This window comes from Microtus pennsylvanicus, chromosome 1, assembly GCF_037038515.1.
Source record: "Microtus pennsylvanicus isolate mMicPen1 chromosome 1, mMicPen1.hap1, whole genome shotgun sequence".
Taxonomy (NCBI): domain Eukaryota; kingdom Metazoa; phylum Chordata; class Mammalia; order Rodentia; family Cricetidae; genus Microtus; species Microtus pennsylvanicus.
In genome coordinates this window covers 117576785-117588999 of record NC_134579.1, presented here as the reverse complement: position 1 = coordinate 117588999, position 12215 = coordinate 117576785, and the positions used below count along the sequence as shown (strand labels likewise).

General features: G+C 50.5%; 1 protein-coding gene across 8 annotated transcripts in view; it reads right to left on the bottom strand.

Annotated features, from left to right (window-relative positions):
- The window catches only part of Pxn (paxillin), a 48747-nt gene extending 39492 nt beyond the window's left edge, over window positions 1–9255 (bottom strand). For 7 of the 8 annotated variants that reach the window (XM_075980869.1, XM_075980889.1, XM_075980880.1 and 4 more), the window contains exon 1: window positions 9093–9255. In XM_075980869.1, the coding sequence (XP_075836984.1) occupies window positions 9093–9105 (13 nt within the window). In that variant the 5' untranslated portion in view covers window positions 9106–9255. Of the gene's footprint in view, window positions 1–8087; window positions 8184–9092 lie in introns of those variants that run through there. The other variant, XM_075980951.1, reaches the window with a different exon arrangement.
- Window positions 9256–12215: the final 2960 nt, after the last annotated feature.

The window sequence follows — 12215 nt, the reverse complement described above, 5'->3', positions numbered from 1 at the left end:
TAGTAGCACATGCCAATAATCCCAGCAGGGAGACAGAGGTAGGGAAATCATAAATTCAAAATCATCCTTGGCTATAGAGCAAGTTTGAAGCTAGCCTGAGCTATATGAATGCCTGTCTCACCCCAACCCCCATCCAGGGAGGGGGGCTGTGGGGGAAGTGGTGGTTCAAGAGGTGGTTGTATTGAGTACCAGAAGACCGAGGTTAAAGTTCCTTCACTGTGGTCAGCAGTGGCACAGGGTGTGCCCCTTCCCCTAACTCCTGTGAGCTTCTGTTTCACTTCCTCATTTGTAGGTCGGGATAACTGTCTCCTACTCAAAAGTTATGTCCATTATCTAAACACAGGCCAAGAAAAGAGGGTGCACACACAGAGATCAGACAATAGCTGAGGCCTCCTAAAGAGAGAGCAAAAAGGAAATGAGCTGGGTCTTTGCTGGCTTGCAAACCGGAAGAATCTGGACAATAGAATCCACGTCAGGGGTGGAGACAGAAACTTGGGAGTTGCCAGCACAAAAGTTCTAAAAGAGGTCATGAAAGTAAATAAACAGGAGAAAAATAGCAAGCCCAGGGAAATCTTCAGGGAAAAAGGGAAGGCGCTCTGACTCAAGGCACCTAGGAGGGAAGCGGGTGGTGTAGGGAAGGGCAAGAAAACACACCCACTAGGGTAGGAAGGTGACAGGGTGTGAGCATGTCCCAGGCTGGGTCAAAAACTAAAAATGAAGAACAGAGGACCAAGATGAATAGCAGCAGACTGGGACCATGAGGTCACAGTGGACCAAACTGATGCAACTGGGTAGGGGTCAGGGAGGTATGACTGCAAGATGGCTCAGTGGGTAAGGCACTTGTCACCAAGCCTGACAACCTGAGTTCAATCCCCAGGACCCACATGGTAGAAGAAAAGGGAATGTTCAGGCAAGGTATCCTCCCTCAACTCCACACACATGCACACGATATATATATATATATATATATATATATATATATATATATATATATATATATATAGAGAGAGAGAGAGAGAGAGAGAGAGAGATAGACAGACAAATAAATAAGTAAGCGTAATTTTTAAAATTAAAGGCATTTTACTAAGAAGGGGCCAGTAAGAGGTTCAGCAGCTAAAAGCACTGGCTACTCTTTCAAAGGACACAGGTTCAATTCCCAGCACTTACATTGGGTGGTGGGGATATATATACTCCAGTTCCAAGGGATCTGACCTCCTCTTCCGGCCTGTGTAGGCACTCAGTTACATACAGACAAGCATGCACACTCGTGTACAGTAAATAAAAATAATAATAAACCTGCTTAAAAGGGGGGAGGGGCTGGCTGTGAGGATGAAGTAAACTGACATCATCCTGAAGGCCTGTCTGCTGTGTGCTCAGCATCTCCACATTCCCCACAGCCTGCTTCCAGCAGGGTTTCTGTTGCTAGGCCCAAAGCTCCATGGCTCGTTCAAAAGGACACACAGCACTGGGGTAGGCAGCCCAGTGGCAGGGCATGCTTGGCACAGGAGAGACCACAGGCTGGTCCCCAGCAGGAGACACACTCACTCATGTGCAGGTGAGATGGGGCAGTCTGAATGAAGCTCCCTGTCTACATGAGGAAGGAGCTCCCCAGTGGCTTCCATCCACCTTGTCCACTCACTCAGAGGCCTCTGATTCAAAACAGCTGGAAACGCTATACCCCGGGCTCCTCAACAAGAAAACGAACCAGAACATGGTTGTTTCTGCCAAGCGAGTTCTGAATAAGCTGCATTCCATTTCATTAAAACAATTACCTGAGCTCCAGCCAAGAATTACATAAAGCTTCATCCAGGCCCCAGCCCCTCCCCCATAAAACACACATCAGACTACTTTTCAGACAGGCAGCATAAGGAGGCCCTGACATACCACTTCCAGACCTCATTAGGAGGCCTGCATGATCCCCTCCCAAGCAGCCATGCTGACGGACAAACCTGAAACTTAAAGATTCTCCCCTCCTGGCACGAAGCACCTACTTCCTGAGGGCCTGCTGACAGCTCAAAACATTTCTACTAGGCACAGGGCCCTCAGCTCTGCCTGAGCCCAGGGCCACCAGTACTAGACTAGTGTCAGTAACCCACCACCAAGTGGGGACCAAGGGAATGGCGATTCCAGAAAAGAGCTGAAAGGACTGGGGAGCCGGAAGGGCCCGATCTGAGCGAGAGCCCATGGCCCCATGCCCACCGGCTAAAGATGTTGGCCACGGAAAGGAGTTTATGAGATGTGAGGCAAACTGCCACCCACCCGCTCCAGCCCCCAACTCCCTGGGCTCAAATGCCTGAAGATAGCCATTCCTATTCTGAAATCCACTGGCCCAGACAACCCCTTAATTCTAACCACCTCCCGTGTCCTCACCCTGTCTGATTAATGCCACATCAGCCAAAATAACCCCACTTACTCGACACCTACAGAGTGTGCTCTCTCTAACCCAGTCTGTTTTTACCTGCACAGGTCACAGCGCTGTGTTCTACCTCCCCAGCTGACAGTGCACCTCCTCCCATCCGCTTGTCTTCCCATCACTGGCCGTCCCAGGCCAGCACAGGCAGACACAAGCCAACACCCCGACTCTACAGCTTGGAGCCCACCATGGAAAAGGAGGGCTTGAACTGTTTTTTCAATACCTATTATCATAAGAGTGTTCAAACGTTCAGAGAAACTGAAAACCACAACAATGGAAACGTGTACCTTCCACTTAACACTCTGCCACCCAGTGAAATGTACGGCACCTGCTTCCTAAGGACGCACATATCCGTGCACATACTGTATAAATCCATACACAACTGGTCCTCCGCACCCACAGGTTCCACACCTGAAGATTCAGCAGTGGAAGACAGACAGGAGAAACCCCGCCCGCATTGCTCTGAACTGTAAGCTGAGACCCTTTCAGTCCATGTGGTCCCATGAACAATGCAGGAGGACCACAATAACAAGCATTTACATCATACTGTTTGTTTTGTTACTCACTCTGTAGACCAGGCTGGCCTCGAACTCTCAGAGATCCGCCTGTCTCTGCCTTTGGAGTGCTGGGCATACTGGATGTTTTAAGTAAGCTAGGGATGCTTTAAATTGGGGGGGGGGGGGTCCATGTATGCACATACATGTTCATATGTGTAAGGGTCAGAGTTTGAAGTGTAGTGTCTTTTGAACTTTACTTCATGGGGAGGGGTACAGAGACACTTGCCAGAGCCTATGAGTTCGGAAAACGATTTTGAGAGTTTGTTCTCTCCTTGCACCGTGTGAGGCCTGAGATCAAATTCAAGCTGCAGGTCTTGGCAACAAGCACCTTTACCCACGGAGCCATCTCGCCAGCCCCCATCTTTTTATGTTTTGGTTTTTCAAGACAGGGTTTCTATGTGTGTAGTCCTGGCTGTCTTGGAATTCGCTCTGTAGATCAGGCTGGCCTCGAACTCACAGGGATCTACCAACTTATTATTTTTTTTAATATTTATTTATTTGTTTATTATGTGTACAGTATTCTTCCTGCAGGCCTCATTACAGATGGTTGTGAGCCACCATGTGGTTGCTGGGAATTGAACTCAGGACCTTTGGAAGAGCAGGCAATGCTCTTAACCGCTGAGCCATCTCTCTAGCCCCCCAACTTATTTTTTGAAACAGGATCTCTTCACTAAATCTGGAGCTCACTCTATGTGAGTTCTGGGGCTCAGCCTGTCTCGGCACCCCATGTGGGCCACCATACTCTTCTTTGTCACATGGTGGCTGTGAATCCAACAAAGCAGACACTGAGCCATTCCCCAGCCTGAGATGGTTTCAGTTTAAAATTGACAGGAAGGGCTTGGGCTGTAGCTCAGCTGGCAGAATGCTTGCCTGACTGTACAAAGTTCTAAGTCTGACCCCTCACTGTGTAGGAGCAGGAGTTCAAGGTCGCTGGGGGCTTCGGGGATGAGTCATGTGTTAAGAGTACTGGCTGTCCTGCAGAAGACCCACAAGTCAGCTCACCACAGTCCAAACTCCAGTTCCAGGATGCACCGTGATACACAGACATACACGTGTGCAAAACACTCATACGCATAAAATAAATAAATGCAAAAAGGTTATTTTTAGAAGAAGCATCTAGGAAGTTCTGCATGCAGGGAAACGAGTGTGTGAGACTAATATCTACTGACGAGGAAGTGCTGGACCAGTCAGTTCCTATAGACACCATGGGATACATCTGACTTTTTGGTTTGGGTTTTCTTTTTTTACTTCATTATTTAAAATTAATTTGCAAAGCCAGCTATGGTGGTGCACGCCTTTAATCCCAGCACTTGGGAGGCAGAGGCAGGTGGATCTTTATGAGTTTGAGGCCAGACTGGTTTACAAAGAGAGCCAGAACTCTTTCACAGAGAAACCCTATCTCAAAAAACCAAAAAATGAATGAATGAGTGAGTGAATGAATGCTACAGGCTTCATGACACTTCACTCCTACTTTCCCACGCCCCAGGAAAGATGCTCTTCTCCCATATCCACAATACCACATCACAGCAGAAAGCAGCATTTAGGGCCATCTTCAAGGGAAGCCTTGGCCACTGGGGCTGTGGTAGGCCTTCCCAACAGCACATCTGCCTTCTACTGGCTCAGTGTCCAAAGCTTCCCTAGGGAGGCCAGTGCTAAGCCCCAGTGGTTAGGCAATCAGTCAGAAATATATCAGAGTCTGAATGTATACCGAGGCCTGACAGGAGGATGGAAGCCTGTGCTTGGTGAGGAGATGAACCTTGACCTTTCCTTTTAACGAGCTGGTTAACCAACACTTCTCGGCTTTTTAATCCCCCTCTTCCTCTCCCTGCCCTTCTGCTACCCCTACAGGGCACCGTCCATTTTCTTCCTTTCCTTAACATTTTCATTTTCTTTTTGAGGCTGGGTCTCAGCACGTTTGAGGCTGGAATTCCCTATGTAAACCAAGCTGAGATCTGCCTGCCTCGGCCTCCTGAAATCTATGGCTAGAAGTGTGCACCACCACATGAAGTCTACCCTGACATTTTTAACAGCTTCTCCACTAGAGATGGCATTGTTCAAATGGCAGAAAGTACATATATACCCCAATGAAGCTAAGGATGCATCCGTGTAGGGCGGCGAAGGGCTGACCAACTCCTGGCAGCTGTGCTATAAGCCTACATACAGCTGTGTCAAGGGGACAGGTGACTGGACAGATGGCTGGTGAGAGCAGAACAGAGCCCTCCACTGACCAGCAGGCATGACCACCAATGCCCTTCAGCCCCTCCAGAGCATAGACAGTTCCCAGGAAAGGGGCAGTGGTCGCACATCTTTAATCCTAGCATCTGGAGGCAGAGGCAGGAGGATCTCTGAGAATTCAAGGGCAGCCTGATCTACAGAGCGAGTTCCAGAGGGCCACAGCTACACAGAGAATCACTGTCTAAATAAACAAACAAATAAACAAACAAATAAATAAATAAGTTGTAAAGACCTACAAGAAGCTCCCCAAGAAGCTCCCCCAATGATGAGCACGTGGAGAGGTCACTCAGTGCCTCGACAGTATCTCTTGGCCTTTGTTAGGCCCCCAGCCAATGGCTGGCCCAGTCTCTCCAACACAGGGCCAGCGCTGAAGAAGCTGAAAGAGAGAACACTGCCAAGCTCCCTAGGGCCACCACTCACAGCGTGATAAGGCCATGCCCTGCCCAAAGCCCACGACTTTCCATTCCATCCATGTTGAGTTTACCAAAAAGGCATTTGCCTAACAATCAAACACAACCCAGGGTTCAAATCCAAGCTGAAGCCCTTACTAGCATGCACCTTGCAAAACATCCACCAGGATACCACTGCTCCATGGATAGATGCTGCCTCTGCCACAGCCCAGTGACTGGGTGACCTGGTACCACATACAGGCAAGCGCTAAGGCCAGACTCTCCATGGAAACTGAGCGGCTCTGTAGCCCAGAATGCCCCAGGCAAATCCCTTACTCCCCCCCCCCCCCAGTATCGCCCCCAAACACAAAGCAGCACTGTTTTCCAAAGGGTCAAGACTGCTGAGAAGTTAAAAGGAGACATGAACAGATTCCAGCAGACTGGACACTGCCAACAGCTGGCTGCGTCCCACATTCGTGGATGAGAAGGCAATGCTATCAAGTCATTTCCTAGGGACCTCCCTGGCTGGCGGAGCAGAAATTTCAAAGGTAACAATCAGTTCCTCGCAGGCCTCTGGGTCCGCCCCATGATTAGTACTAGCTCCCACGGCTTCATAATTAAGACAATCTGCTCCAGAACTGGATCAGTCTAGGTTCAAACCCCAGCTCTGTCACATAACTTCCCCAGCTCAGGTTTCTCCATCTGTGAAGCAGAGATAAAAACACCTTATTCTTAATAGTTGTAGGGGGAAAAAGAGAGCGAGCGAGCGCTGCACGTAGTGCCTGTCTCCCGTGGAGCACGAGGGACCACCGTCAGGACCACCGTCAGGCCTCCCCAGGGCGGAGAGCAGAACCAGTGCAGCTGTGTTGTGAGAACTCTGTCCAGCAAACTCCGGCCAGAACGTGAACAGAACGAGCTCCCAGCCAAACCAGCATCTAAGCTCTAATGAGGAAAGCCACCAACCAGCCACCCGACGGCACAAGGCACAGAGAACACAGAGAAGGGCAGGACACTGTGTTTATGGTTTTTTGGTTTTTGTTTTTTTTTTTTTTTGCCCAAAGACCTATAAATTTGTAACTTATTAAACAGCACATGGTGATTCTCTCATTGACCACTATGGGGAGGAGAGGAGTGCTCCAAATTATTTATCTATTTTTTACCCTTAAGCCAAAAAACAAAGTTATCATGGAAGCTATGTACCCTGTGGCCTTGCCAAAGGGAGCCCACCCTAAACTATCCTCCATGTTCAGTGACCAGGGTGGTCACAGTTCAGGTCTCTCTTGGGAAACAAATAAAAACAAGAGGGCTGGCCATCATATCCACCCTAACTTAGGAAAACAGCTGACGGGCAGGGTGCTGAGCAGCCATCCAGACAGCTGACCGCCTGGGCTCAGAAGCAAATTCCTCTGCCCTCCTGAACACCCGTTCCCTCCACCCTAAGCTCTGGTCAGCCAGGCGTGACCGGCCCCCTGAGAGCTCAGACTAAGCAAGTCGGGTAGCGTGGATCCAGCAACTGGAGAGTCTGCGGAAGGCAGCAGAAGTCACAGGTGGCAGGCTGGCCCCACTGCCACCCCTCCTGCCAGTGCCTGCTTGCTCCCTTCCTGGGAAGCAATGCACACAGGAGCGCACAGGGACTGGGCTCGGATGTGTTTCTTGGCTGTGCAGCCTTGAGTCAGAGAAACAGCCTCTGTTGGGCTCTGCTTCCTCAATTTGCGTGGGGGAAAAAGGTGGCCTGAGGTGATTGTGCAGGATGGCCGTCGTGAGGATGGGACAAATCCAGGCATGGGCAAGCACTCCATAAAGAGCACATTTTGATTCCGACAATTCCCGTCTGCCAGACACTCTCTTTCCTTTCAAAGACAACCCAGTGTTCTGGCCCTAAATGGAAGACCGTCAGAAGATGGGAATTCCGGACTCTGTAAACTCTACAAAGGCTTTCTCAGTCCTTCAAACAGCACAGGGACTGTGCAGAACCAAGAGAGCCCTCCCCAGCCTGTGAGCCGCTGGGACTCGGCTCAGGCTCCCCATTTCCCACAGGGAAACACTGAGACTTTCAGGGGCCTCATCAGAAGCACCTCGTCCCAGCCTCCTTTCAGCTTAGGTATTTTTATGTGGAAAAATAAAAACGAAAAATACCTGCCTGGAAGCTATGCCAACCTTGAGTGCGATGGGAATGCGGATGCCAAGCCTGACCCAAAGGCCTAACTATGCCTGGCAGCAATCCCACTCTGAGAAACAAACAGGACCCAACACCATCCCCAGCTCCAGGGTGTTTCAGGGGCTCCCTGATCCCACAAGGCAGCTGCAGGGAGGCATTTAGGTCCAGTGCCTACAAATAATCCATCTTAACTTCGAGCACTGTGCGGCTTGAGAGAGGCCCCTCAGTCTTATCTAGTGAATCTAGAGCCAGGGACACCGATGGCACCAGTGGTCACACAAGCCGCCCACAGTCCGGAGAGAGAAGACAAGGCTCCTACAGAGAAGGGAACTTACCCACACATGCCTCCTCAACTGAGGGGCCCTAGGAGGAAAGACAGGGCCCGGGGAATTCCTAGAACCCTTGCATCAATCCCCATGGGTTCAGAATCAACTTCCAGGAGAATCTTTCTTTCCTCTGTCCTAACACCAGACCAAGAGTGGACTGAAAAGAACAGCCTCCAGGCTCCAATAACATGAGGACAGTGAAACTCTGTTCTGGGCATCCTGTCCTTACCCGGGAGGCTTCCAGCAGACCTGACGTTGGGGGTGGGGGACCTTGCCAGCTAGGACACGTTCAGGGATGGCCATACCCTGCGGGGCCATTCTCCTCATTCCTCTGGCATTTCACCCGGGTCTGGGGATGGTGGGTGAGGGGCGGGAGTCATAACCCACTCCCAACTTGCCTTTCTAAGTTTAGACTTGAAGGGGAAGGGCTGGTCTGTGAATGAAAGGGCTGGTCCATACTGGTCCATACTGGTCACTAACACGGGGTGACTAGATTTGAAGCGGTTGTGGTTGTGGGGGGGTCTATGCAGTAGCCTGGGACACTTGTCATTCGAGTGGGGGTGTGGTCCTCCCAAGCATTCCTGTAGCTTGTGATGTGAAACGGGTGGGCTCTCGAAAGGGGCTCTGTCCCTGACACCGGGGGAGGGGGGTGTCTGCAAAGTGGGAGGTGGCCTGGAGGGAACAGAAGCGAGCCACACAGAGAGGGAACAGCCTCCGAAACCGAGTCCGGGAGGCAGCCGTGCGGAGGTGGGGGTGGGGAAGCGAAGTGAGGGTCCCGCAGCTGAGGAGGACGTCTGCCCGGAGAGCGAGGCGCTGTCCCCCGTGGGGGACCGGACGGGTCCCTGAACCCAGTGTGGGATCAGGGTCCTTAGGAGACGCAGCGAAGAGAGGCTCGCGCAAACCCGGGCCGCAGGCACCGCAGCCCAGCCGGGCGCCAGGGTGGGATCGGAAACCCCAGAGCCCGCTCGCGGCCGCCGGGCCCTGGCCGCTCCGCCTTCCGCCTCCCGCACTCACCGAGGTCGTCCATGGCCGGTCCGTAGACGCCGGTCCCCGGCTCGCTGTCGCCCTCGTTGACCGTCCCGGGGCTGCTCTCCGCCCCGCAACTTTTCCTCCTCCAGCCTCGGCCCGGAACGGAACCCGCTGCCGCGCCGCCGCCGCCACTGCCGCCGCCGCGCGCACCCGCGGCAGGCTGGCCACGCCCCCGCGCGCACGCTGGCCACGCCCCGCCGCCGACCTCGAGCACGCCCAGTCCCGCGGGGGGCGACCCATGGGCGTGGTGGTGGCGCCCCCTTGCGGCTGAGTGAACTGGAGGCGTCTCCAGGCCGTAACCCCTGAGTTCAGTCCGACTCTCCAAGTCATTTTGTCCGATAGACCTTCAGACCGACGTACAAAAGTGTCGGTGTCGCTCTGTCAGAATCGGATTTGTCCACCTGTGCATCTGAGTCCCGGTAGGCCACCTCCCAGGAGGATTAAATCGGCAAGACCTGGAGCCTTGGGACGTTCCTTGGTTTGCCCTCTGGACGGTGGCGTGCGGGTCACTACTCTGCTGTGACCCGATGTAGTTTTTCTGAGGCAGGGTCTCTTTGTAGCTCCAGCCGTCCTGGAACTTGTGACCTTTGTACCCGGGCCCCCTGACTGCTGAGATTAGAGTTGTCTGCGACAAATTCTGGCTCCAGATTCAGTACCTTGGAGGTTATGAAACCTTTAATTTTACCGTGTTTCCCCCTTAACCCGTCCTAGAAACCTCCCAAATTCTGCATAGGGCAGAGATACCCAACATTACAGCAAAGCGAAAACCACAAAAAAAGCCATCTCCAGAGCGTGGCACAGTTGCCCAGGGGGCTCTGGTCCCCTATGCTTAGAAACGGTGATAAAAACTGAAGTGGTGGGGCTGGAGAAATGGCTCAGAGGTTAAGAGCATTGCCTGCTCTTTCAAAGGTCCTGAGTTCAATTCCCAGCAACCACATGGTGGCTCACAACCATCTGTAATGGGGTCTGGTGCCCTCTTCTGGCCTGCAGGCATACACAGACAGAAATATTAAAAAAAAAAAAAAAAAAAACTGAACTGGTATCTGGCGTGGTAGTCCAGCCTGTAATCTCAACTAGTCAAGAGACTGAGGCAGGATGACAAATTTGAGGTCAGTCTGGACCCCAAACAACTTTCCAGACCAACCAGGCAATTTATGGAGACCTGTCTTAAAATTAAAAATTGACAAAAGCCGGGCGGTGGTGGCGCACGCCTTTAATCCCAGCACTCGGGAGGCAGAGGCAGGCGGATCTCTGTGAGTTCGAGACCAGCCTGGTCTACAGAGCTAGTTCCAGGACAGGCTCCAAAACCACAGAGAAACCCTGTCTCGAAAAAACCAAAAAAAAAATAAAAATAAAAATAAAAATTGACAAAAAGGGCTGGAGAGAGAGCTCAGTGCTTAAGAGCATTGCCTGCTCTTCCAAAGGTCCTGAGTTCAATTCCCACAACCACATGGTGGCTCACAATCATCTGTAATGATGTCTGGCGCCCTCTTCTGGCCTGCAGACATACACACAAACAGAATATTGTATACATCATAAATAAATAAATATTAAAAAAAATTGACAAAAAGCCGGGTGGTGGTGGCGCACGCCTTTAATCCCAGCACTCGGGAGGCAGAGGCAGGTGGATCTCTGTGAGTTCGAGACCAGCCTGGTCTACAGAGCTAACTCCAGAACAGGTTCCAAAGCCACAGAGAAACCCTGTCTTGAAAAAACAAATTGACAAAAAAAAAAAAAAACATTTTTGCCAGGAGGTGTGGTGGTGTATGCCTTTAATCCCAGCACTTGGGGTGGATCTCTATGAGTTCGAAACCAGCCTGGTCTACAAAGTGAATTACAGGACAGTTAGGGCTGTTACACAGAGAAACCTGTCTTGAAAAATAAAAATAAAAAATAAATAAGTAACTTTTTAAAATAAGCACACACAGAATGTGGTGACACAAGACTATAATCCCAGGTTTTAGCAGGTAGAGGCAGGTTGACCAGAAGTTCAAGGTTGTCCTTAACACCACCATCCACAGTTCAAGCCCAGCCTGGACTACGCAAGACCCCGTCTCAAAAAAAAAAATTAATAAATAAAGAAATAAAACAAGCCAGACACAAGAAATAAATCCTGCCAGACTCTAGTCCTTGGGAGGTGGAGATTGAGGATTAAGGAATTCAAAGTCATTGTGATGGTTTGAATGAAAATAGCAGGGGGGGGGGGCATAGGGAACAGAGGTGTGGCTTGTTGAAGAAAGTGTGTCACAGAGGAGTGGACTTTGAGGTTTCAGAAGCTCAAGCCAGGCCAGTGTGTCACTGTCACTTCCTGCCTACTGCAAAGGATCCAGATATCTAATTCTTTTTTTTTACATGGTGGCTCACAACCATCTGTAATGAGGTCCGTGCCCTCTTCTGGCCTGCAGGCATACACACAGACAGAACACTGTATACATAATAAGTAAATAAATAAATATTTTTTTAAAAAAAGATTTTTTTCTATTTATTACGTATACAGTGTTCTGTCTGCATGTATGCCTGCAGGTCAGAAGAGAGCACCAGATGTCTTTATGGATATTTGTGAGACCACCATGTGGTTGCTGGTGGTAATTGAACTCAGGACCTCTGAAAGAACAGCCAGTGCTCTTAACCACTGAGCCATCTCTCCGTTCCCCAGATATCTAATTCTTAGCTACCTCTCTAGCACCGTGTCCGCCTGTACACTGCCGTGCTTCCCACCATGAGATAATGGACTAACCCTCTGAACCATGAGCTAGCTCCAATTGAATGTTTTCCTTTATAAGAGTTGCTGTGGAGCTGGTCAACGGTAGCACACACCTTTAGTCCCAGCACTCTAAGAGCCAGAGGCAGGTGGATCTCTGTGAATTCAAGGCCATCCTGGTCTACTGAACCAATTTCAGGACACCAGGGCTACAAAGAGAAACCTTGCCTCTCAGGAAAAGAAAGAAAGAAAGAAAGAAAGAAAGAAAGAAAGAAAGAAAGAAAGAAAGAGAAAAAGAGTTGCCATGGTCATGGTGTTTCTTCACAGCAATAGAAACCCTAATTAAGACAGCATCCTTGGCTACACACTGAATATGAGGCTAGCCTGGGCTATATAAGAATCTATCT